Raw genomic sequence first — 27231 nt, 5'->3', positions numbered from 1 at the left:
CCTTGCGAAACCCAGCTTGCACGTCCGGAAGCTCCCGATCCACATACTGCTGCAGCCTACCTTGCAGGATTTTTAGCATCACCTTGCTAGCATGCGAAATAAGCGCGATCGTGCGGTAGTTGGAACAATCTTTGGCACTGCCTTTCTTTGGAATGGGGATGTAAACTGACCTCCTCCAATCCTGTGGCCACTGCAGGGTTGTCCAAATCTTTTGACATAATGTATGCAGTGTGTTAACAGCGTCGTGGTTGAGGTTTTGAAGCAACTCAGCTGGAATACCATCAACTCCGCTAGCTTTGTTCTTAGCAAGGCTGGCTAAGGCCCATTCAACTTTACTCTTCAGGATGCCCGGCTCGAGATCAGTAATCACAACCGTCCTATGTTGGGTTTGCACATCCGGGTCCTTCTTGTACAGTTCTTCTGTGTATTCCTGCCACCTCTTCTTTATCTCTGAGGCTTCAGTGAGGTCCTTGCCTCGTTTGTCCTTTATCACGCCCAGCTTAGCACAGAAGCTTCCTTTGATATCTTTGATTTTTTTATACAGAGCTCTTGTGTTCCTTAATTGGCTGTTGTCCTCAACTGCTTGACACTGTATGTTCAGGAAGGCATTCTTATCTCTCCTTGCCATTTTCTGAAAATCCGCATTGAGAACCTTGTATCTTTCTCTTTCCCCCATACCTTTTGCCATCCTCCTTTCCTCGGCTATTTGCAAAGCCTCTTCAGATAACCAGATTGCTTTTTTGCATTTCTTTTGCTTTGGAACTACCTTAGTAGCAACTTCTTGTATTATATCACGAACATCAGTCCACATCTCTTCGGGCTCTTTGTCTTCTAGAGCTAATTCTTGAAACCGATTCCTCACTTCCACAGCATATTCTAATGGAATCTGATCCAGATCATACCTGAAAGGCCTTCTAGTTTTCTGCGTTTTCCTCAATCGAAGCTTAATTTTGGCAACAAGAAGCTGATGATCGGTGCCACAATCGGCCCCAGGCCTTGTTTTTACTGCTTTTATAGCGCTTCTCCATCTCTGCCGGCAAATAATATAATCGATCTGATTCCTGTACAGACCGTCCGGTGAAATCCATGTGTACAGGCGCCTCTTGTGCTGTTGAAAATGAGTATTCGCTATGGTCAGGTTGTTGTGCCTATTCTTGACACCCAGACCCTCTGAATGCATCAAGTTTGAAAGCAATTTCTATTTGGCATAAGCAGTTTTAAAGAATCATATGCAAGCAGCACTTGGTACAGTTATGCATGCCTGCATTTTGTTTCCTAGGTCTTGCAGGGTACCTGTTGACACCATTTAAAAATGAAAATTTGCCATTAAAGGCATAGGCTCGCTAGCGAGACAAGCAGATGAGTGCATCAATGGTGAGACCACCGGTAATAATCATAGAGGCCTGACTTGAACGAATTTACAGTCACTGCTCGGTAGCCTAGTCATTTCTAATGCTTTTTCAAAAATAGTTTTTTTTTTTTAAACAGAAATTCGAGTTACTCAAATTTTTTAACACTCGCTCTATATGTAGAAGTTGGTAAGAAATACGGCTTTATTCTAAAATGAAGGGCCTCGTGCGAATAGTAAATAAAATATGCATTGTTTAGGTTTGGTTTGGTTTGTGGGGTTTAACGTCCCAAAGCGACTCAGGCTATGAGAGACGCCGTAGTGGAGGACTCCGGAAATTTCGACCACCTGGGGTTCTTAACGTGCACTGACATCGCACAGCACACGGGCACCTTGCTTTTCGCCTCCATTGTTTAATATGTCAGATTAATATAGGAGGAAATCTATTGCGCTGCCATGGGGAATAAATTTTACTGTCTTTATTATGAACACCATACTGACACCTGTTTTTTGGGCATGATGATGTGACAGTTTCTTCGGAGTCAGTGTAGTTACGTTGCAGCTGTCCTTTTTTTTTTTTGTAGTTTGTCATGGAGAGAGATGAAATTCACGCTACTTGCTTGTTTGCCTGCAGGTTATACATGCTTGACCAGGGTTTCATCATTACCCTGCGAAGACACGGTCTGCAAAATTCCAGAAAGCCATGGGGCTTCTGTGTGGCTGCTTGATTGCTGAGAGAATGCTGTGGTGGCAAAAGTTGCACACCTCAGCAGACATTGAGTCTGGCCACCTGAGCCACACCTGGTGTCATCATAAGCACTTTGCACAACACTGCTTTGCACTTTTTCCAACTGTGATGCTGACTAGTCATCTCACAGTTTCCGTGCACAAGCAGAAACTTGGATATGATGTTGGGCTGTTGAAGAGGGAGAGCTGCTGCCTGTTGCTGCCAAGCGCAGGTTCCACACGTATTCCAGATACACTGACATGGAAGTTAAGTTTTTGTGTGATAACAGGACAGAAATTGGATTTCTTAACTTTGTGCCATGTTTGCTTATGGCATGGTGACTTGCTTTTTTGGCAGGGAATGTTTTCTTTTGCATTCACTAACACAAATTCACTGCTGCGTTTATTATGAAAGCTGGTCTTAATAGAGGTCATTCCCTTTTTCAGTAGTCCTGTCAGCAAAATTAAGTAAGGGTGGAATAAACCTTCTTGTAGTTGTTATACCAGTCCAGTTTGTGCACCAGTTATTCATTCACCAAGAGCACAATTCGTTTAGGCTTTTCGCAAATAATGAAAGGTGCTGTCATTGACAGCAGCCAGTTCCACTCACGAATGCTTGTGAGCAAAGTAAAACGGAACATGTGCAAGATATGGCTGCAAAAAGCTGCAGTATCAGCCCTGTATTTGCACTGGTGGTGTTCTGCAAGGATATGCTTGTAAATAGCCGCTCACGAATCGTCGTTCGCTCTGCTAGTTTGTATATATGTGCGTTCTCAAGAATATTCTGCATACACGAAAATAAATAAAAAAGGCCGAACATTAAAGGCACTAACGCTGACGCTTGTCTCCTGTGCTGTTTATCCATTCGAAGAAAATGTATTTGGTTGGTGCAGCTACCGTGAGGCAACCTGAAGTAAATGGTGTGGCCTACGTCGATGCGATGAAAAACGGGACAAGGGTAAAACGTTTTCACACCAACATTAACACTCTGGATCACTGTTTCCTGCAATGCTCTATCGGTCAAAGCAGATAAATGTGCCTTACACACAACGCAGATGAAACGGAAACTATCTAGCCCTAAGCAGCTGGGGACGCCCCTAGTGTTATCGCAGAGCTAGCTTCTGTCGCGTGGGTATTTCGCACGTTTCGTGCGCCTCTTCGTTCGTTGGGGCGGCAAAAGCTGTACGTCGGCAGGCACAGGAAGCGTGAAGGCGCAGGCATCAACGTGTTCATCTATAGCCGGTTCTGAATCTGATTACAGCTGCGGCCAGCGTGTCATATCCCAAGCGCAACTTTCCGGTTAGGGTTCATGACCCCATTTAAGGCGAGCTTTTCACACCGTGGGCTCGCGCCCACGCCCGTCTGGCCTCACGTACTTCAGTTGTCGGCAACCACGGATCCACCGAATTCATTTGATAGCCGAAATACCTCGTGGTGACTCTGAAAACGCGAAACCGACATGTTTTCAGCAAAGGTCGGACAATTGTCATGCTCGTGCCGCGGAAAAAACATCCACAACAACACGTGATTTTGTAACTCCGCCCACTAGCTATGTTTTCTCGTGCTGTCATTGGTCAGCACGTGACGTATCAAATGTTTCATTCCATGCGTCCTTATACGCATATCTCAAGGCAAACACTATTTTTGCTACAATAAAGGCATCGTAAAATATTTGCTTGTTGTATGATGTGAAATGCATTTAGTACTATTTCTCGAAGTATGCAAAATCTTCTGGCGTGTTTCAAACCTCTCAATCTCAGCAGTTATTAATGTTATTCTTTAAACCAGCTCTGCAGGCGCTTGCGGTCAACTTGTGTCATTTAATAATATAATCTTCTGTTTGCAACATTAGGCATCACTATTAAAGGAGCCAAATTGCTCCGAATACGCGTTTATTATACCTTTCGACCAAAGCAGCCTGCATATGAGACGTGTGAAATGCGATCAATGCATAAGGACGCGCTAGAGTGGCACGTCAATCACGGTTACCACGTGGTGCGTCGGCATACTACAGGAGTGTTCTGCGAGTGTTTTGATGAGCTCCCGCCATCTTGTGAGGAAAGTGTTCTAGTTTGCTGTGGAAAAAGACGTGTAGCTCGCCAAAGCCACCACCGAGATCGGCTCCACCTGAGTGCAGGATTCATCGGGAACTGCTCTACGACATGAGTTTAGATACTCTGCTTGAAGCCGCCAAATACATCGAATATAGATCGGAAGCAAAAGCACGTGGTAAGGATATTTCGTTCCGGATTACCGTCGGTAGCCTCGGATGTGTGCCTCAGTGATCGCGAACGGTAGCCCGTGCGGTGTTTCCCGGCTCGTGGGCGATTGCGATGAGCCCAAGCCTTTGATCGGCCACCGGGTGTGTCCGCGATCGGGCCCGGAAGCGAGCGAATGGGGGCCCGTCGGCGAACAATGTCGCTCCTTGTCCGCTGTCGCGGCGTCGAGTGCATCTAATACGCGGTCGGCCGAATAAGGGTCGCATCGGGTACGCATGTGTCAGTGGACTCGAAAACAACGTCCCCTAGCTCCGCCGAACCTTCGCGAGTTAGATTGGCCTTGCTTATGCTCGCTGGCGCATCGGTGAGCTGCGAAAATAGCTGCTGTTTGCGGGACGAAGGTTGGAAGATGGCCCCGTTTAATGTAAATAACCGGATGAGTGCCGTGACTACGCAGGGTGGGGTGGTGTTTTTTGCAGCACAGCGGCGCCGTCAAACGCGTTGGCCTCGTCAGGACAACGTCGCAGGTGCTTTCGTTCGCGCCACGAGCCAGTGACCGTTTTATTTTTTACGTATCTGTTTTCGATGCTTGCTGTTGCATTACTTTCATTTTTTCTTTATGTGCCTTTACGTGTGCGCTGCAACGCGGTGCGGTTTGTGACCGCTGGAGCACAACGCTTTTACGTCAGACGGCCCCGGACTGCGGCTTTGTCTCATCTTTGCTGTAGCTTTATTGTCAATTTACTACCTCCTTTACGTGGCACTTTGGAGATCGGTCCTACGCCCAAATAATGCACGAAGTGTGTGTGTAGATGTATGTCTTCATAAATCGCGAAAATGTGGATCGCTCGATTGCCTGTGCGCAGGTCGTTGCTGCTCGCCTTGGTGCACGCTGCCTATCAAGTATCTTGTAGCCGCAGTGCATTGCCTTGATCGTCATCTCTGGCGCTCGCGTGGTCGTGCGTGCTTCGGGAGAGCACCTCCCCCTCTCGCGAGCGTGACGCATTGAGAGGTCCACCTGACACTCCTCATTGGGCTAAAGCGGCCGCTGTTTTTGTTTCCTCCCTCCCCGCGCAAGCGTTGGCGGGCGTCGTTGTGCGCGTGTGCCATGCGCGGCGCACATGCGTGAGAACGCATGCGGCCTCCTCCGGCCGGGCGTGCGCGTGCGTGTGTGACGGGGAGTTCCCTTCTCCGGTCCCCTCGCAGCGCCTCCTCATCCTCTTCCCTTTAAGAAAGAAAAGGCGCGGTTGGGGGGGAGGGGGGGGGGGGGCTGCTTAGAAATGTGCGCACATTCCTTTGATAAACAAGCCGCGATCGTTGCGTTGCGTCGTATCGTCCGCCAATGGAGTTCTCTGCCCACGATGGCTCCCGTACTTCGATTCGAACTGTGTACAAATACGCGAAGCGGCGGTGTAGATGCTGTGCTGCTCGCTGGGCCACGTCGCCCAGTGTGAACCGGCCGCGCGCGCGCGTGCGCTGCTGCTGTTGTTAAACACGCTGTTCACTCTCCCTCTACTCCCTGACACACGCGCTCTCTCTCTCTCTCTTCCCCTCGCTCACTCTCCTGTCCTGTGTGCTGGCCGCTTGCGGGGATTCCCAGGCGAGATCCCGCAAGATTACCAGACGTTCGCGCTGCAGAGCAAAGCCATCGCAGCGGCTGACGACTTTCGGATCCAGGCGAGACAGCAACTGCACAACGCATCGCGGTGCGACAATTCCTCGGACTCCTACTCGTCAAATCACTGCGACGATGGCCGGGAGAAGAGGCGGTCGGGCGGGTGCGTAGACCGTCCGCCACCTCCTCTTCCTCGGTTTTCACCCCATTTTTCTGCCGTCTTTTGGTCAAAAGGTTCAATAAAACTCTATAGTGCCATGCCTCTCAATAACGTTGGTCGACATTGCCCAGTGGAATAATATTTGACATATTGGGAAGTTGACAGTGACCCTTCCTTTAAGAGCAAAATATTAAAGTCAGGCATGTTGACAACTTCTTCAATCTTCTATAATTAGCTCAAGGGAAGCAGGTCTCTCATATGTGCTAAGTGTCTTCGTTCCCATTGAGAATTCAAATGCGTGCGTCACACAATTGTGGTATAGGTGATGCCAGCGCTGGTGTGGTTCTTGACAGGTGAATGTTTCTTGAAGGTGATGAATGTTTTCTTGACAGAACACGTGCACACTGGTAAGGCTTTCCGATAAACATGATATGCTTTCAGCTGTGGCTGCTGCATTTTGATTGTAATGGAATTCAAAATTGCAGCATGCACTTGCAATGACAAAGTATATTAAAAAAACACCCAGGCAGTTAAAATTAACCTGGATTTATCCAATGCAGCGTCTCTCATAGTCCACTGCAGCTTTTAGACTTTGATCAGTTCCCGGCATGCACACAATACACACTGGAGTTTGTTAGCTTGTTTGGCATAAAACAAGCACATAAAAAAAAGCTTACAAATATCATATTGAGGTGAAATACACAAGCAAAAAACATTTTAACTCATGTCTGATAGTGCTCTGCCTCCTAGTAACACTGCACTCCATCTGCGTCAGCCAATGGCGGTACAAAAGTCGATTTTCAGACTTTAATCTGCACCCAATGTGTAGTAGTCAAGGGTTATCTGTAGAAAACACTTCAGTGCCAAAAGGGACAGTCTCTATTTGAGGGTACTGCACTTAATATTTTTCTGCACAGAATGAAGCACCAAATAGCGCGTGCATTATGCAAGTCTGGCATTTGTGGTCAACCGCGTGCTTAGTTTTCGTTTAAAGGGTGCATTGCAAAAATAATATCCTTCAAAGTGAAAATGCAAATAAACATGTGTAAACTGTGGGATAGCAGTGGAAGCACTGGGCAATTTTGACTCTGAAAAGGCATCTTGGTACTGGAAATTATGTTTAGCGAAATATGAAGTAATGGACAGTTTTGAAAACATAAGTATCAATTGATAATTTCGCAAAGTGCAATATTTTATCTTTTAGACTCATTTAGTCGATGGGCTGGCTGTGTTTTAGAAGGTGTAGTACTGTGACTCCACTTTGCATTTATTGAATGCACCAACAAGAAGCTGTATGTATGGCAGTATAATCTATGTAGTGTATGTACACATTCAAGAGATATATGTATGCATTCGAAGTTAACAAGCATTTTTCAACACAAAAAGTGTCTCATGTGCTGTAAGGTAAGAAAATTCTATAATGATTTTTTGCATTTATTGAATGCACCAACAAGAAGCTGTATGTATGGCAGTATAATCTATGTAGTGTATGTACACATTCAAGAGATATATGTATGCATTCGAAGTTAACAAGCATTTTTCAACACAAAAAGTGTCTCATGTGCTGTAAGGTAAGAAAATTCTATAATGATGTAGTGAAATTGTGTTTTCTTCATTCTAGGTGACATTGGCTCTGATGTTATCATGTTTGTGGACTTCACTTCATGTTAATGTTAGTTTTGTTCCGAATTGGACTATTCATTCCTTAGTCTAGTACTCCGTTGGCTGAAGCCACTGTCTGAGCTCTGGAAAAACCCTTTGAGCAGTGTCGCCTGTGCTATATATAGTGCACAAAGGACAACTTTTAGCTTTTAAAGATGTAAACCTGCTGACTGTATGGAGGTAATGACAGTAAATCCAGGCTGCAGTTCCTGGAAATGCAAAAGAGCACTTCTTTTTTTTTTTTATGATGGGCTAGCCGTCAAGAAACCGGTGATTCTAAGGGGTCATGTAAAATTTTTTTTTATGAATGCAGTATTTGAGCAACCATAGCATAACATATCAAACTGTTGGGATTTGAAAAAATCTTCTATTGAGGACTTTCTAGGAAAAAAATAATAAAATGAGATTTATAAATGTGTGTATTTTAACATTTAATAAATGTGAATAAATATTTATAAATTTATTTCACCAATAAGTAACAAATATTTATAAATTATTCGTAAATAAAAATAAATCTAATTAATGTAATGAAGAGGTAATAAAAATTTCAGAATATACAAAATGTATTATAGTGCCCCTTTTCATTTTTGAAAATATGATTTACATATATGCCCCGTGCAAAGCGACGGCCACGCCACTGGTGGCGGAGTTGAAATGCAAAAGAGCAAAAAATAATCTTTGCTCTTTTGGTGCAATGCAGAATGGTTTAAAAAAAATCTTCCTTAATCTCGGGACTCTGTCAGGTTCAGTTAACATTTTATATTAACCGATTAATTGCATTGTGTAATATTTTACTATCCCAGTAATGCTTCCAGTGTTAGGTTTGATTTGTTTTTCTCTCATTCTTTCCTTAAAACTCAGCCTTAGTTTTATTGTACTTTGTAGGAGTGTATCTGTATTGTGCCGTGTTATCATAAAATAAAGAATTATAGTTTCACAACCAATTATTATATGTGTAAGGCTTTCATGAACCCTTTCTTAAAATGGGGGCTAGTAAATATCTGAAAGTAGTTCACCTTGTGTGAAAATTTTGCACCACAGCAAGATTTTTACTCTTATTGTCTGTTACTTGTGTAAAGCTTAGCGGAAGGTGAGGCTGAAGGATCGACTTTTGATCAACTTAACCATTTTGGATAAGGGTTAAGGGATGACATGTTCTTATGCCATTAGGATACAGCAAAAACATCATTATATGTTGAACATTAATGAAGTTGCTGGTTTGACCGTCAGATAAGTTAATGTATATTTTTAGAAAAACTATTTGAAAATGGCTGACCAACTAGCTCTGGAGCAACAGGACGGAGGCTTGCTAGGTGCTTAGCTCGTCTGCAGAAAAGCAATACAGAAGTGCTTGTAATATACTTTATTTTTTTTGGTACCCCTCCACGGTGGCTCATTCGGTAGGGCACTAGACAATTGAACCCAAGAACACAGAATCAAATCCTGGCCGCTGATTTCACTTTTATATGGAGCTGAAAAGCAAGGCACTATGTACTGTACTGCACATGGTACTGTGTACCATGCAGAAATTTCCACGCCACGCGTCGAAATTTCGAGAGTCTTTCATTTCACTGTCCCTCACTCGCTTCGGGACGTTGAGCCCGATTAACCAAACCAAACTCAATTTCTTGACATAGGTGACCCTAGGAAAGCCCCTCATACGAGATAAGGGGAAGACATCGTTGTTCTGTCACAACGTTTTTTAAGAAATGTGCCAAATAACTTTTTTTTCTTTCTGTTACTGAACTTTTTAGCTACGAAGGCCCACCAAAGAGAATAACAAGTACTTGCATTCTATGCAAAGTTTGTCAGAAATGCTTTTAAGATTAATTTTAGCTGTGCATTATGGAAGCGACTGTGTTCTTAAACTTGTACTGTTCGGCCCAAAAATTCCAACCGAGAGAAGTGAGTTCGAAGGCTTGAACAGCTGCAATTTTATTTCGCTGACCTTTTCTTTTCTAAATTAAAAGCCTAATAATTGCTGCATGCGTAGGACCTTTTTTGTCCATTCTATATGGATCATTGGCAATTACTTGCGATTGTTCTTTATTATTTTTCTATTCTTGAACTGTTTGCTAGCTTTGCTTGTGCTTGGACACTAGTGGCATTAAGCTTAAATGTGAAGGTAAGCAGCAGGAACTGCTATATAATTAGTCTTGTGATGAAAGGTTAGAGCCTAGGCTTGAATGGTCACGTAACACATTTCTGTTAATTACAGCCATAGTTTTGTTTTCCCTGCAAAATATCTGGAACCCTTCACTACAAGCCTGCCAATATGACGTTTCTTATAGCTGACATCGCTCCCCATAAACCAAACCAAATTTTTGTTGCGAAAGCAACACTCTGATAGCCAAAGCGAGACCTCGGGTGGCCGCCGTGAAGAAGAGACGCAGCTATGGTCTTCTCATAAAAAAATCAGCATGTCACAACACTTGAATTCCCTTCACCCCTATACCACGGGCAGGTGCTGCCAACTCTGGTCGCTCCTTTCATATATGGAGGGTGATATCAGAATCATCCTGCCAGAACCGTTTATGATCAGAACCGTTCGCATTCTCGTTACCCCTACGACACGCAGGCACGTCCATACAGCTTGATGGAAGCGTGACTTTATATGGGGGCTGGTAGCTTACGCTCTCGCATCATACCCTGAAAGGATGAGCTTAAGTGTCCCCAGTAATGTAGCACCTTACATTGATAGGATGTAATAGGGGAATAATGTAGCAGGGAAAAGAAGCTTCCGCCGTTGCTTTCGCGATTCCTAACTTTTTTAGTCGAGATCGCATTGTTTCCCTGGCATTGATCTTGCTTGAGCTGTTTGATTGAAAAAGAAAAGGCACTGTGATGTCCGGCACGAACAGAGTAAAGGAATAGTAGGCGATAGCAGTGGGAAAGGCATGTAGATCGATTTTGATTAATATGTTGCTTGTTTTCAACATTTAGTTATTATTATTTGGCAGCGCATTTATTTGCTAATAACACCTCATTCAAATTTTGTAATAAAATAATTTTTGATGGGCATCGAGGCTAGAACCAGTATTTTAGTAGGTTCTTTTTGTACCTTATTTCATGAAAATTTATTAGAAATATCTCTCTTAGAGGCATGATTCTCAGTTTCTTGCATAGCTGTGTTTCCTTTTTGAACTGCACTACTACTACTCGCTTTTAAAGAATGTCGGTCATTATTACTGTGTGCGAGTAGTTTTCTCAGCTTACCTAGCAGAATTTTATCTCATAATAGTTGTTGCGTTTTATTTTTCTGTCTTATTTTTCACTCGGTTGACAGTTGTTGCACGTACTGGCTTATAATTTGATCCTCCTTCTTTAAATTGGCAATTTTTTAACATTGTAGTCAGCCTGTAGTGGGTGGATTTTTTAATAATCTAGGCAATAAAATTAATCTTACTCATTGTGAACTGCATTTATGTGCCTCTTGCTGGAATTATTTGCATTTTGGGATAGATAAGAGATCGCCATTACTGCTGTTGTCATGCAGATGCTATCTGGTTCTCATTTGTGTGCAAAATATCATCAGGCTTGTCACTACCTCCCTTTGAGACGGTTATCAACCTATCGCAATCTGAGCTTGTCATTGGCTATGATGAAATGGCTCTTGTCGATGCAGAGAACAGGTCCATGATAGCAAAAGCGTATAATTCATTTACAGCAAAAGGTCTGCAGTTTGGCAGCTCCAGGCTAATGAAGTACTCTTCAGCTGTTGTTCAATGAAACAGATTTTCACTTTTTATTTTGCTTTCTGGTGGGAGTTAACTCTGCTTATAGCTTACAGGCATTTTAAATAATATGTATGGTGTAATAATGCCAGTTGTTTATGTGTAACCAGTGGTTGAAGTTTTTATGTCATACTAATATGTGTTAAAGGAGTATAGACATCAGATTTTGGTGGCATTTTTCTTCCTGGTAATGATGCATAAGGCATTCGTGTATTGATCTGCACACAGTTTTCGCCTACAACTGCTAAATGGTTTATAATTAAATTTTCATTTTTACACCAGTTTTGGTTTCAGCTGCTGGTGGGGGGGGCTGTGACATCACAATCAAGTCTTGATGCATGACAGGAGAAAACAGCGATATAATTGTTGATTCTTCACTTGCAAGTGATTCCTGTTCTTGAGGCAGGCTGGCCTTATCATTGTAGTGAATTTGAATGACACAGCAAGGATTATATCTGTTTTTTCATCCCTCACGGGACCTAGACACCCACGTGACCTAGACTTGACTTTGACCTCACAGCCATTGCTCAGCTGTTGAAACCGAAACCAGAACAAATGAGAAAAGAATTTCAATTATAAGTTATTCAGGAGTCGTAGGCAAATCTGACGGGGTGATTCGTGAACAGTAGTGTTATCATTAGTAGGGCATCAGTAGGGCATCATTACAAAGAATAAAGCACGAACCCAAAAATTAGATGTTTAACAGCATATAAGCTTTCTTTGAGCATGCATTGCAGTACTGTAGTACAGGCACCGTAGTACAGTTGAACATGCATGCTCATTTAGAATGTATTGGCCATGAAGAAGTACAGTAATTGTCTATAATAGCCTCATGGCCGGAAAAGGCTGTTATAGTGCCATGCTGAGCAGCACCAACTGAACTCATGGTCCCTGTAGGCTCTTTATACCTTCTGTGGCGGCTCAGTGGTTGGGCACTAAGCTGCAGCACCTGGATATGAACTTGGTTGTAGCAGTTGCATTTTGATAACAGCAAAACACGGAAATACCACACCACACCTACACCGCCCTGCACTGCACTGCATCACACCACATCCCACCATGGCCAATTGTGACAACATTTTCTGTGCCTTTTTGTACAGAAACGACTTGTCTTCTGTATTGAGAATGGAGACATTTTTCTTGATAAGGACAGTTGCTTTTTTTCATCAGTAGACAAAGGAAATTTATCTTTTCACATTTGTAGCAGAGGTCGGACTGTTTCACTACAAGACCTTTCACATATAGTGTAAAAAAAGTTCTCAACCATAATGAACGTTCATAGTGTACCCAATGAAATTTAATGACTATTAAAGGTTAAACCTTGATTTTCCATCTTGTGGCATTTGAAAGTGTTGCTCTCATTAAGTTATTCTTAACCAATCATACTCTAGACTTACTCTAAACATAATTGTCATATTGTTCCCATAATGCCTGTAAGCCTGCGTGTTTCATTTTGTTATTTTTGTTGTCTTTTTCTCTGGTACTCAGGGCGGGCACACGGGAAGTCCACAATAAACTGGAAAAAAATAGGTAAGTTCGTCTCAAGAGCGTGCTTTTTTTCTCCTTGACCCCCCTTCCGCGGCAGTAAATGACAGTTCCAACTGTATATCTGTCTCCTCTGAAAGCAGGACATATATATATTACATTGCCTCGAGGATTTTAACAATAAAATATAATAGCACTTGTTTCACGCCAGATCGGCTTTCAAACCTTATACCTTTAGTATGACAGTTACAAAGTTCTGCAGTATTGGCAGCATATGGGGTAAAAAACGAAGCAGAATGAGGAGAGGAAGGGAAGAAAGCTGCATATTGCTGCGCTGTCGAGAGGTAACTGAGCGCTCTCTGTGATTAGTGGCGCCCTCTCTGCTTAGAAGAGCAAAGTAGAGTCGGCACCTACTGCTGCTCAGATTTGTGGCATCCTCGGTGAACTAAACTCTGGGGCACAACTGAGAAACCACGAAAAACTGCTTCTGTGCTGGTGTAGCTGAGGTGCAACGGAGAAGATCCCGCAAACCACTGACGCATAATGTCATCGTTACACAGCCGTGGTAAATGTCAGTTCTTTTCCCCTTTTCCCATGTTCTCAAATTGTTGGAAACACAGGTACGGTGCGATCTTCACTCCTTTACCTTCAGTTAATTGTAGAATGATTGTTTTGTGCTTGGTTGTTTGTAGCTGATTAGTCGTTCTCTTAGTTCCTTGGGAGCTCGCATGCTTTTGAAAAGTGCTGTTGGATAACACCGTAGGGATAATTCAACTGCATTCACGCTTACACAAGGCCTAATAACCTCTGTTAATACTTTCAAAGCTGTGTTTAAGTAGGCTCAAGTTAAGGTGTGCAAATCATTTTTGCTCATCCATCTTGCATCATTATTTGCCTTAGTCGAGCAGCTGCTGGCAGGGCTGAAAATGAACAGAAAAAAGGGTGTGCAGTGCTCTCTTGCCTTTCAGGTAACAGACCACCCCTCGCATGGGTGGCTTCAGCAGTTTTGAGTGTATATGGAATGCTAAAGTGAGGACGAGTGACTTTTGAGACTTTTCATCGATGACAAGGGTGCAGAAGTGAGGACAAATGCTGTACTGCAATGAACTAGAATAGATAGTGTAGCAGATGAGATGGATTTCTCATTGCATGCTTGTCCTTGCAAATAGAAAACAAAGCAGCGGCGATGCTGCCGTCGGCCACTCTTGAACGCTTTGTTATGGTGTTTCCAAGTTCATCTACAAATATGATTGGTAACTTGCGTTGCGCCGCATGCCTTGTACATAAAACAAGAAAATACTTATTTTTGGTTGCTCAGCTAGTACCCCGGCAGTGTTTCGGGTGCTAAGATGCGACCGCTGAAACGCCATTATAATGCTCATGTTTCCTGGTGGCGCTGAAATCACACTTCCTTGAATTCAGGCTGAAACGGCTGCTGTTATTGGGGACTAATGTGGAGACCCCCAGCCTTGTCTATTCTAGTTCACTGTGTGTAGTTCTAGTGCATCCCACTTTGTTTGCATTACCTGTACCTTGAATGCCTTTCCAGGCTACAAATGGCACTTTCACACGCTCACGGCCGAGGCCTGCATAAGCAATAATACCTTGTTTGTTAGCCAGTCAATTGGGGGAAATTCTTTTGGTTGCGATGTACTCACAATGGCAGTTGCATTTGTAAAATGTGGACAAAGTCTGTCGTACAGCTGTCGTTATGAAAGCGTTACCGTTACCTCGGTGCATTTTTATACCCTTGGATTGTGTCGTGTCTCTGCCACTGTGCTCGCACTGTGCTCTTCTCAGGTGTAGATTATAGGGAGTAAATTGGGAGTTTGCCGTTTGCGCAGGAGAGCCCACCTGAAGGAATGCTTTGAGACCCTGAAAAGGCAGCTCCCAAACATGGACGACAGGAAAACGTCCAACTTGACCATTCTCAGGGGTGCCCTGCGGTACATACAGGTCTGACTCTTTCTCTACTTTGCGGTGGATGTTTGTTCAGCCACTTAGCTGCAGTGGAGGGCCTTTTGCCCTTGCATACAGCTATGGCGCGAAAGCAAGTCATCTCGGGAGAGTGAAAACACCGCAGGGGTTAGAAAATGGCCGCCTTTGGTCCAGTCCTGCTCTCTGTTATTGGTGACAATGCAACAGTTGCTCTTTCTGAAAGCTGAACAATATTGGCATTATCCTGGCTTTGCAATTAGCCCCGTAGTCAGGTAAAAAACTTGACTGCTTCTCAGTGGACATGAAAATGCAAGGCGTCTCTGTTTCGTGCGATGTCAGTATGCATTAAAGAACCTTAGGTGGTCTAAATTTTCTGAGCCCTTTGCTACAGTGTCCCTCTTAGCCTGAGTCACTGTAGGACGCTCGGTCCTATAAACTAAACCAAACCAAATCCATTTTTGTTTTCTTGCATTTGCTGAGTGGTTAGAATATAGCACTTTCACAGCAGTGACATTAGAATATAGCGCTTCCTTAGCAGTAGCATGCACCAAGCAGCACTCTTGTAGTGGCTGTTTGGAGCGCTCATGTTTCACAGGAACTTACAAGCGGAGATAGGGTCACTCGTTTGGCTGAAGTCGTGCTGCAGGCAGCAACTGCAATCCGAGCGTGGCTAGCCTCTGTTCTAAAGCTCTCACGCTCACGCTCATGCATACATAGTTCCTGTTCACAGGTGTGAATGCTGGTGCCTTTACACAGTGAATATAGAGCAACTGAATTATGAATTTATGAGTTATGAAATTAAAACTTTCTGATAAAGTGAAGTGTGTATCTGCTGTCCTTTTAAGAGGGAATGTAGCTTTAGACAGCTAAATACCATCGAAGATTCCCTAGCAGTTTGTGGTGTCTGCACGTTCGTATGGGAGTCCATGGAGGAAGTTTCTGGTATTGCACTGTGTTAACTACGCTTGCCTATCTCACCTTATAGTATTTGGGTTCAAATTTTGGAAATTGTGGACTGGTGCCCTTTAGAAAAAGGAGTACAAAAGGGTGTTTTGTTAGGGTCTCTGCAGACGAGAGCTGCCATCGTAAAAGAATGTGCAATAAAATCTCGTTGATTTAGCCTTTAAGGGAAGAAAAGAAAATGTTCGAATTGTCATATGCCACTAAAAAAACTTCTAATGAAAGCCTGAATTATGGTTGTCTAGGCTATAAACCTAGGGTGAAAAACTGCAGTGACGGTTTTTTGTGGTTTCGCTAAATGCTTTACTCTGCACGTACTGTTGAAAATGTCAAAGAATTGGTACCGAATCGTAAGTGCCTTCACTGGCCGTTTTTCATTGTGACGCAGTAAGTGGCAGTGCACCGCTGTACACTCTTCACAAATGTCCCCGTCACGTTTTGAGGATGCTTCACTACGTGTAAGAAGTGCTTTACCGAATTTTGCACGAGGGGAAGCATCCTCAAAATGTGGCGGTTCAGCGTTCGCATAGGGTGGAAGAAGCACTCGAATGCGAGAGAGAGGACTATACATAGGCGCTGGAACGGCATGACGCCATCTGAAAATAAAACTAGTTGCAGTGATGCACTCGCAACTGCACGACTGGCCAATGCCCCATGACAGCGGCGGGATAGCGTGAACCAAAAAAAGTGAAATCAACTCTGCTGCTGGACTATATTTCGGCAAGTGGGCACTTTCTATCACCATTGCGCCGGCCATAGCGCACGCAACTGAGGTGCATGGGTACCATTTCCTATGCAATTCAGGTCTGGTGAGGTCTATTTGAAGATCATTGACTTCATGGGTCATACCTCAATGTGACTCTTTCAAAGGCCTAAATTAATTGGTGCAGTTATGCTCATGTTCGAATTTTTTTTTTTTTTAAATATTTATTGTCTCAGGGAATCAGTGGGGTATGAGATGAAGAAGGAAGAAATGAATGAATGGAAAAAGATTGGCTGATTTTATGACATCCAGGAGTGAGTGATATACGAGGCAGGATTGCTTGCTAATAGGCCAGCTATCGTCGGGTGCCGGATTCGTGTCGGTTCGAATTGGTACGCATCTGATGCTGTTCACTTACATGAGCGTCAGCCACGACCGCGCTTCTAGTTCGAGTGATCTGGATTTTCTAATTAATGGGGGTCAACTTCATGGGATTTTACTGTAGTAGGAAGAATCTCTGTGGGAGTAAGCAGTTAACCGCAGGAAGGTTAATGGATGGGTATCCAAGCACTTCTGCTTCCACTGGTATCACACCTGTGGAAAGTGGCATGATTGGCACCAGAAACTGTGTTGTGATAGTCTACAGGCTTTCCAGAAGGTGCAGAAAATAAAGCATTGTTTAGATAAGTGCGAGAAGGTGCTCTCAATACCACTGCTGCGAAAGTTTGCGCTTTTGGTATGCAGTCACCGCAGACAATAAGGATCCAACAGACAATTCTGACATATTGTGACACATCGATCAGTACATTAGGGATACCTGTCAGTGTGTGTTAGAAAAGCCACTAAAGAAATGCAAATCCTGTTGAACCTCTGTGTTGAGGGTTTGGAAAAAAGTCGGAAAAGTACTGGTGGGAAAACACAACTTTATTTCTTTTCTCGTGAAACTTGACAGTTGGAGCTGTTTTAACGTGGGCGGCTCTGACCGTGCAGAGCCTAAAGCGGCGCGAGCGGGAGTATGAGCACGAGATGGAACGCCTGGCTCGGGAAAAGATAGCAGCACAGCAGCGGTTGGCAACACTCAAGAAGGACCTGTCCCTGCAGCTCGACTACCTCGACATGAGCGCCCTGCTGCCAGAGAAGGATAACGAGACAACCACCACTGCTTCCGGTAATTGGCTAGCTGCTTGTGCTGCTCAAGTGGTCTCCTCGATTTTTTTTCCCCTTATTGCAAAATGAAACGTTTTCGATTCCAGCTTAGGTAGTTTGGTGGGGCAGTACTGCAGCTACTTGTGCCAAGCAGTTTCATCCTGTAGCAAAATAGGTGACATTTCATGACAGTGGTTGCTCACAGCAGTAGAAGTGCTTCTCCTCCTCAGCACTGTGGTGCATAGATTAGTACTGTGTCTTAGACATGCCAGCTGGTAGTTGATATCTCCCTCCTGTAATTATCTCCTTTTATTCTTTTCTGTTTTGTTCTGGGAATTCATATGCAAATTGCTTACGGTCTCTCCTAGGCATATGTGACCCTTTTAGCTAATACGTTTGCAAGCTACGAGCCTACATGGTCAGTTACGAAGCTGTGAGTACAGGTTCTGATTGTACAGGCTGCATTGCCCAGTTACATAGCTGTAAGCTAGGTTCTCTGTCTTTCAGAGGACAGAAGCGTACATTTCAGATTTGTGGAATTTAATATGGTAAAAACAAAATCCCTCACCCTAAGGAAGCCTTGATGCTGTTATAGAATGGACACAAGCTTCTTGGCAGGCGTAACATTAAAGTTAGCTCTGCTACATTAACTTGAGGTTGGGAAGAAGAGCTGTCTAGCTGTATATGGGCTAGCCCCTTTGCATAGGTGGACTAGCTCATGTTATCCAGGTGGGAAAAAAAAGAATTAAAGAAAGAAAGAAAATAGGGGGACACTTAAGCTCTGTGTTTAAAGAGTTTAATACTATAGCATTAATGGCTCCCATCTGCAGATCCTCATTCGCATGCAGTGGACATTGCTACAGCTTCACCACTAATACCTTAGTTTGTGTCTCTAGTACTCCACAGACTCATTGACATGCAGTCGCAAGGTAAGAAGTTACGTGAAAGGTCACCCAGCGTAGATATAGATCCCATACAACATACAGTCAAACCTCTATATAACGAACACGCATATAACAAATTATTAAATATCTCAAACTCTTTCGAAATATTTTTGTCAAACACATATTTTTAACTTTCCATAGCGAACGCGGTTCGGCATAAAACTGGTATAACGAACTCCGCGACGCCAAGTACTACCTCATTTTATTAGCAGGAGGCAGGCTTCATTGCACTACAAGTGTATTGTGCGGCGCAGCAAACGTTCAGGACTACCTCGCAGCGCCACAGATGCCACGTTGGCATTGAGAGTTGGCAGCCAAAGAAATCGTTCGCATCTCACAATAGCTGACAGCGCTGCTTCAGCAGCGGCGGCAGCGGCGCAATCGAATGTTGCTTTTGCCCTTGTGCGTCTTTTGCATTTTAGTGTTAGCGGCGTTCGGTGTGGCCTTCGTAGCATTCGGTGGAGGAAGCGTCGGTGGTCGTGTCGAGTGTGCTGCGCGGGTGTGCGTAGTGCTGTAATGGCGGTGAACGTGAAAAAAAGAACAGCACTGACGTTACAGATTAAGCTCGAAATAAAATCAGGGCCTTCAAGGCAGTTTACAAGAGGAGACTGATTGACACTCTTCTCTTGAAGCTTCGCATGAAGCAGGACTTGAAGATCGACTTGCTGGGAGCAATCCAAATGCTTAAAGCGGCATGGAACAGCGTGAATGGCGAAACGATTGCCAATTGCTTTTGGCACGCAGGTTTTGTTCCAGCAGAGGCCCGTGCATCAAGTGACGATGGGGACGATCCCAACGAAGCAGAGCTTTGTGAGCTCGATGAGGCCTGGAACGATTTTTTGCGGATTGTTGGTGACATGCCCGCAACAATGACTGTAGAAGACTTTGTAGGTGGTGATGACATCGCAGCGACCACGGCAGTACTGACGGACGCAGAAATCGCTGCGGAAGTCTCTGAACATCCCGCAGACGAAGCTCAGGCTGACCCTGCAGACGATGAGAACATTCCGACTTCGCAAGAAGCGCTTGCTGCATTGGATTTACTGCGCCGCCACTTCAGTGCTATTGAGGGCAGTGGCTTTCTCTTGCTGAGTGTTTGCAAACTGTGGAATAGGGCGGGATGCGGAATGCGATCAACACAAAAAAGCAGGCCGCGCTAACGCAGTTCTTTGCACGTAAATAAATGGACGTGACCCAAGTAAGCACCCTCCGAGTTGCTGTGTCTTCTCTGATTGAATTTTGCTGTTCTTGCATGTATTTTCTACGAAATTTTATGTTACGAATTATGGATATAGTGAACTATTTTCCGACTTTTTAACTGTTCTTTATAACGAGGTTTCACTACAGCGTGCCTGCATGGCCTAGGAATAGCATGTGTGACTGGGCATCTAAGGGTTCCAGAAGGTTCGATTCTCATCTCACCCGGGTAGCCTTAGTGAGCAGCTTCTGCCAACTCGGCCATATCATATGGTCTTGTGATCTCACGGAGCATTCCAACTGATTAGTGCCTGCTCATGTCAGATGGCAGCTGTCAGAGGCATTCCCATGTTTTTTTTTTCTTACAACTCCGACAGTGCCAACGCCAGTTCTTGCGGAGAATGCGACTTTTAATTCTGTCATGTTACAATTGCTTTACTAAGCATTTAGTGCCATCTGATGGTCTGCTGACCCAGCTTTCCTTTGCCTATGACCAAGGGCCTAATGCACTGTCGCGATTGTATTGTTTTTTTAGTGGTTAGCAACTCTGGCCATCTGGCTTAGAGTCTGTGGTTGACAGGATGGAGGCACGATAATTGTAAAGGAAGCGGAGAAAGCGGCAAAACTATTTTACCAATTGTGCACTTCCTTAAGCATGTTTTAGTTTTTAGCATTCTAGAGTAATATTTTGATCACACTGTTCGTGCATTGTTGCGTGAAACTTGCACAGTCTTTTTGGTCATCACGCGAGGTCTGTGGTTGTAGGAGTTGTTCACACAGGAAGATAAGTAAATTGATACTTCACTTGTTGCAGTGTTAGGAGCTGAGAGCAAATTCCAAGTACTTGCGGGAGAATAGCATTGTTGCGATGGGCGCGTAAAGGTGCAATGGCGTTGACAGCATTAGAGGTAACTATAAACTGCAATGTTGCTTTCAGGTCATTGGTAATTGCTAAATGTCCAAATGACTCATCGTAAGATTACTACCTTGTAAACTTTCCTTTGCTGGGTTAGTCATTCAAAGCAGTGACGGTCCTCAAGCACAGTGGATATTCGTTGGAACTCTATTCAGTCAATCTGGCTCTTGAGCCAACTCAGCATGGAATTCTGAAGCCCCGTCATACAACATGATGTTGCAACGAAATAGTAACTGATGTCTCCTGCTTTTGACCTACTACTTGCAGAGTGTGGCAACTACAGCGACCTGGATGAGGACCTGGACGAAAAGCCCCGTCTTCAGCCGCCGTCAGTGTCCCCCGCCAACTCACCTAAGCCTACACTATCTTTTCTATGTGACGTAGTAGGTACGTAGCAGCCGCATCTACGAATAGAAAGAGCATGCCATCAATTTGTAGGTGCTGCTTTCTACCCGATGGTCAGTAATCGTGTGGAGCATTATGGCAGGTATCAAAGGGAATGAAAAAAATAGGGGTGTGTGAATATTCGAAATTTTGAATACGAATCGAATATGTATATTCGAAACTCTGATATTAGAAGATTTTGCACTTCACTCCACTGCTTGGCCGTTTTGGGAGGAGAAACCTTCGCGACGGTGTGTGCACTGCACTGTGCGCTTCACCACAATACTTCAGCGCGTAGACTATGCAGCGAAGCATTCTCAAAGCGCGACAGGGCCTTCTTGCAAAGAATGTCTTCCCGACAGTGTGCACGAAACGAAGCACATGACGAAATCGGGGGAAAAAAAAAAACCTTGTTCTTCATGCAGGTCCTTCCTGTACAAAACACCCCTGTACAGAATCCTGTATGCAATGTATACTGCGTATTATATTATGTGAATCCTGATGTGAACAAAACGTGCTATTCTCTACTTTTTTTTTTTCCTCTGACGAGATACTTGATATTCGAAGGCATCTCGTCCCCCATATTTGTATTCGAAGAGTTCAGTATTCGCACACCCCTAAGAAAAATATGTCTCGCTAGATCAAAGTTGAATCCCCAGGTACTCTAGCTGTGCTCTCCTTTTGTGTTAATTATGTTGTGCAGAGTCCAGTGGTGGTAATGAGTAGTTTTTTTCTGGTGTACTTCTCATGTAGTTTAACGACTTCGAGGTTGACAGCTTAGCGTTGGAGAAGATAGTAAAGTGTCTCAGGTCACTTGAAGGATGAAGGCTCCGGAAAAAAGTGGATACACACTGCAAAAATGCGACTGAAACAGCTTTGTTGGCTGCTGTTCAGAGCAGACAGGTGAATGTTTTAAGTCCCCATCCGCTTTTTTTGGATTCTGCGGGACCTGGGAAACGGCGTGTATAATCAAACAGTTTAATTGATTTGTGGTTTTAAGACGTAATAACCTTTCTGTGAAAAATTGGCTTTAAATATTGTTTTGTTTCTAGGCTGATAATAGAGAGTTATAACATTACGATCTGCTACTGTGATCTTCCGGGCGGGGCCAGCATACACATGCTGAATGGTCCTGATGCGGCGAATATGCGTGCGCTGGGAGCATGTGATGCGTTCAAGGTGATATGCGCGTGCGCAGTAATGCCTTGCAGAACTAGGTCGCAGGCACTATGTTGGAACTCTCTGCTCAGACTGTATCTCTACCACATTGTCAAGACCACACCAGGTGGTGCACCTGTCTCATTTTCAGTGTGATCGCACACTCTATATAGGCCACGTCAATGATAACGAATGTACTGTTATGGCCACTATCCCAAATGGCAATTATGAACAGATAGCAGAGCTATAGTCCATCCAAATGACTGTTTAAATCGAAGATGGAGCCTTTTATGGCCAACAAGAACTGACTGATTTCGATGCCCGCTCGTTCTATGTCATGATGAAAAAACAGGCTGTCAGTCATATTGGTGGTGCCTATTTTAGTTAAAATAAACCGAACTTCTGGATTCCGCATAGTTAGAAATTTCGGTCGTGAATATGGACATATTCTTATGGGGTTCGTGACGCTTCCAGAACAAAGTCCGAAATATTGCAGTTCAAAAAATTGGTCGGCTGCAGTAATTGATTTTTGACCGTCCACAAGTGACCTAGTCCTACTTTTTTGTTCCTTACTTTGCGATTACTTTGTAGTCGAACAATCAAATAAGTCTGGTCACCTCACGGCACAGGTAAACATTAGTCTTAGCAGGCCTTTCTTTTACAATCTGCCTGCCCCTTGTGTTCCTCGTGGAGGAGAGCAAAGAATAACCACGCATGCGGCTCCAAGTGCGACTCTGTGGCAACTTCACGTTCGATTTCGGGGGCATTTTTTTTCCGTGCGAGCCTCCATGCCTGAATGGGTCCTTCATTAATCTCATCTCCATTTACGCTACGGCTATGATACACACATCACACAGGCAAACATCAACTGTTGATTTTGCAGTAGCGTAGGGGTTGCTCAACAGGGAACACCGATAACACAGAAAGGGACCCTTTGTCTGTGGCCAAAAGCTCAAGGCACTATCAAGATTGTACTCGTTTTTGCGGTCAGGAATTTTGGACATGCTTAGACTCTGGGACAGCGACAAAGGAAGCAGGGGAAGTTTGTTGTAATGGCTGTCATTCGACTCTTCCTCTTCTCTGCCCCTCCTCCCCTGGTTAAGACAAGTTTTCTAACAAGAAGAGCCAAAGCACATGAGAATTTTACGAGCAGTCGGGATCTGGTCAGTGCATTGTGAACAGCAAGAACGTTTTAGTTGAGTTGCTGTGTTGGCTTTCCAGCTATGCATTGGTGCAAGGAGGTGAAGCATCTAAATACGAGGTATAGAAAAGGGGAGAAAAATATTTATTGATTGCCTCTGGTCCCGGTCGTCACGACAAAGAGATCCCAGTTACTAAGCCATTACCGTCAACAAACCTGACGTTTGACAAAGTTTATTTCGTGCTGAGTGCAACGCAAAATTAGGACAGTATTCAGCAACCACTAGAAAAGAAACTGTTCATACCTTGCGGCGAGAAATGCTAATAGATGTTTGTTAGAAAAATGTCATCGATTTTACATTTATATTTCTCCGAATTAGGCGATTTTTTTCCTCCCTTCTTTATTTAAACATGTCAATAAGGTTTTATTTTACATGACTTATAGGGCTGTCTATTAACAGCAACGACATGTACAGTCAAGTCTTCTTAATTCGAACTTTTATTTTGTTCCAACCTTTAGTTTATTTGAACTAATGCTCTGATTTTGTGAGCATGAAATGCATTAACATAACTCCCTTTAGTTTGAACTGCTTAAAGTTAAATCCTTTTCTTGGTTCCCTTTCATTGAAAACTATTGATAGTACGTTGTTTAGTTTGACGTCAAATGTCACTGTTGTGGTTGGTTTCCAGTTAATTTCTTCGTGTGTACTGTGCAGCATTTACGTTTGTCGTGCTTTATTGTAGCTGAATGCACCAGTCTGTTATTTAACAATTTTCATGCAGTTTGTTTTGATGATTTGTTACTGTTTGAAGTAATGCCAGCAATTGTAATGCCAGAAATTTCGGTGCAGTTTATCGCTCAGGGAGCAGCAGAGGCAGCAGAGCGGAGCATCTTGATGCAGCTTAAAAACTGCGTGGAAGTAATTAATTAATTCATTTTAAACTAGCCAGTCGTCGACCTTGCTTAATTGCTTAACTTAGTTCTTGTTTTGGAGTGTTTTCAGTGCAGGCACATTTTTCTGTTTGCTTTTCCTTGTTGTACACAGTAGTTGAGGTTGACATAGGCAACTTGGTTTTCTTGTCTGTTTGCCAGGTAACTCTGAAAATGGCAAGCCATCCATCCATCCCACAAATCACAAGTTTATCGACACAATAAATGGTACCACAAGTAGCAGCAACAGCAACAGTGTGTGCGCCAGCAATGGTGGTGCTGTCAGCAACATTATCTCGAGCATGGGAGCAGCATTCACTACAGCTGGCCACGTCACAACCAACAGCAGCTGTGTTGGCGCCTCGGTAATGGTAACTGGCGGCCGTGCAGCGGCACCCAGAGCATCACCCGGGAAGGGCATGGCCCCAGTAGGAACACCGGTGCTATCGGTGGCCAACAGTGCCAAGATGGTAGCCGCACCGGCCACTCCTTTGACAACCAGCAACAACCTGGCCAGCCTGGTGTCACAACAGCAACAGGTGCGGGTGCAGGGATTCATTCCACTCGGCTATTTTCCAAAATTAGGGGAAATGGCAGCAAAAAATGTCTTCGTTGTCTCCCCTCTTAATTTCACAAAATCTAGGAAAGGGATTGGTACAGCTGATATAAGCACATACAGTTCTGTTTTTCTTTTGGGTGTGTGTACTGGCCCTAAGCGACATTGTCATTTCCAGGAACGGCACCACCAGCGATGGTGTAATTACGTTACAGCACCGTGCGCATTGTGCTGCCATGCTAGGTCCACGCCCGAAAAGGTGCCTGTGCACTGCGCGATGTCGGCGCACGAGAGAACCAGGTGGTCTAAATTGATCCGGACACAGTAACTACGACGTCGCTCATAGCCCGTATGTCATTTTGGGGGTGTTAAAACCAACAATTTACAATTTTTACGTGGCAAAATATTGGGTGGGCGCCGCAGGCATGCACCAGAGGCGAGAAACGTGCGCCACAACTCGCGCCATCTTCTGCCATGCACAGCAACTGCATTTTGAAAGAACTCAAAAGTAACATCAAATTGTCTCGCAGAAACGAAATAGAGCTCATACATTCTTATAGACAGTTTAATTTTGAAGAAAGAAAATGCGTCATTCATTTTAGAACGGTAGCTTGCCAATAACAAATTTTAATTTTCGAGCCGCTTCCATTCGCGTTATTTCCATTCGTCATGGCATTTTCATTGCTTTGATCGCTGTATCGTTATAATGAATGTAGCAGCGTGCCTTATTCGTTCATCACATCTGTCGTGTCGTGTCTTATTTCTTGCTAACCATGGTGCCGGCTGCGAGGTGAGAAAGTTACAACGCAAAATTCAGATTGCGTGCAGTTTAATTTGGTGAGGAGCATGGGTACTGGGTTGCAGGGAGGCAGTACGAGGTTATAGAAAAAGATTATCCGGGACTTGCTCAAAGCTGCCAGTGTGCTCCGGATAATAAAGTCAACCAAGAAGGCCAGGCAGTTGCCTAGTTGGCGTTGCATATTTACCGGCGCTGCTCCGGCCACTCCCCTCTTCCTTCTTCTTTCCTGTGCATGTGTGGCCCCGCCGTAAGCATGCTTTCGTCACAAACTCTCTGAGCGTGATCCTCAGTGAGTTTTCTATCTAGTGAACAGGCGCGTGTTATACACTGGTGCGACTTATCTGCATTTTTTACGGAAAATCAGCCGTTCGAAGGTGCTGTGACTTATATATACCAGAAAATATGATACTAATATGTTAGCATGGGGACATGAGACACTGTGTGCCAAGGATTGCCAGTTCCTGTTTTCTATTGTTTCATGCTCTAGCATGGAATGCCGTGTGGAACACTCTGTTTATGCAGTACCATTTTTTATATGTGCACATTTTTTCTGGCCTGAATGACCCAGCCACAGGTGACCACACCAGCAAGCCTAGGCCTTGTTCCTCAAAACCCCACCACTATGAGTGGTGCTGCAGCTGCCATGGTACCAGGTATCCCGGCCGGTGCAGTGCAAGTGGTGGCCAGCCCAAGTGGCACAGTCAAAGTTATTGGTGTGGCGGCAGCGTCAAGCGGACCATCGGCAGCGGCGCCTACTGCAGCGTCGCCCAGTGCTGGCGGTGGTGCCACTCCCCTGGTGGCCTTGGCTGTGGCGGCTTCCACGGCGACGGGGCCAGTGGTGGCACAGCCAACGACAGCCAAGTCCCTGGTGCGCGTGGCGACCACTGCAGCGGCAGGCATTGGCAGGCAAGCCACGGCGACAGGCCCGGCACCGGTCACTTTGGTGACGGCAGCCAAGTCGCTGTTCCTTGGTGGACCACAAGGGGGAGTTGCTGCTGCAACGGTAGGATCCGGGGGTTCAAACCCGCAGCCTGTCGTGGCAGTGGCTGGACCACCTGCAGCCACTGTTGTGACGACACCAACTATACGACGGGGCCTGCCACAGATTCTTACCCCACGAGTTTCTGGTACCACGGTGCTCTCCAACTCAGCCGGTAAGTGTCTAGTGAAGCTGCTGTGAATCCTCATTTCTGGTGTTTCCGGTTCCTAAGTATATTTTAACGGGGCACTCATCTTTTTATAATTGTGTGCTGCCTAGAATTCTATCTTTTCTGCCTACGATTGAAATTTACTCGCACAGTAAAATCCCTCTGATATGGCGCCACCTAACGAGTTTTTCAGCATAATACTTAACTTCTTCCTGGCCGATGCCTTGTGGAGGTAATGCATTTGTGTACGACCTAAAAATCGTATTTTCGCATGGGTTGAAGTAATATGGCTGCGAAAATGTTTCTGTAATTTGCATGGTTTTGAATTAAGCTGATGGTAGCCATAGTAACAGTATGCTCAT

At 44.4% G+C, this 27231-nt stretch overlaps 2 protein-coding genes across 5 annotated transcripts in view; both read left to right on the top strand.

Moving 5' to 3' along the window:
- The window catches only part of LOC146197081 (transmembrane protein 248-like), a 30179-nt gene extending 27267 nt beyond the window's left edge, over positions 1–2912 (top strand). Inside the window, exon 7 of the mRNA XM_084598818.1 lies at positions 1983–2912. Within this exon, the coding sequence (XP_084454944.1) occupies positions 1983–1997 (15 nt within the window). The 3' untranslated portion in view covers positions 1998–2912. The remainder of the gene's footprint in view (positions 1–1982) is intronic.
- A 1142-nt stretch (positions 2913–4054) lies between these two features.
- The window catches only part of LOC146197080 (uncharacterized), a 33824-nt gene continuing 10647 nt past the window's right edge, over positions 4055–27231 (top strand). For 2 of the 4 annotated variants that reach the window (XM_084598809.1, XM_084598811.1), the window contains exons 1-8: positions 4057–4303; positions 5894–6071; positions 12953–12994; positions 14794–14905; positions 17541–17718; positions 21021–21140; positions 24529–24905; positions 26290–26875. In XM_084598809.1, the coding sequence (XP_084454935.1) occupies positions 4237–4303; positions 5894–6071; positions 12953–12994; positions 14794–14905; positions 17541–17718; positions 21021–21140; positions 24529–24905; positions 26290–26875 (1660 nt within the window). In that variant the 5' untranslated portion in view covers positions 4057–4236. Of the gene's footprint in view, positions 4304–5893; positions 6072–12952; positions 12995–14793; positions 14906–17540; positions 17719–21020; positions 21141–24528; positions 24906–26289; positions 26876–27231 lie in introns of all 4 variants that reach the window. The other 2 variants (XM_084598810.1, XM_084598812.1) reach the window with 2 other exon arrangements.

The sequence above is a fragment of the Amblyomma maculatum genome, chromosome 3 (genome assembly GCF_055883805.1).
Source record: "Amblyomma maculatum isolate TAMU_Amacu chromosome 3, ASM5588380v1, whole genome shotgun sequence".
Lineage (NCBI taxonomy): Eukaryota > Metazoa > Arthropoda > Arachnida > Ixodida > Ixodidae > Amblyomma > Amblyomma maculatum.
Note: the sequence above shows the minus strand (reverse complement) of the source record. Positions and strands in the feature narration are given on the sequence as shown.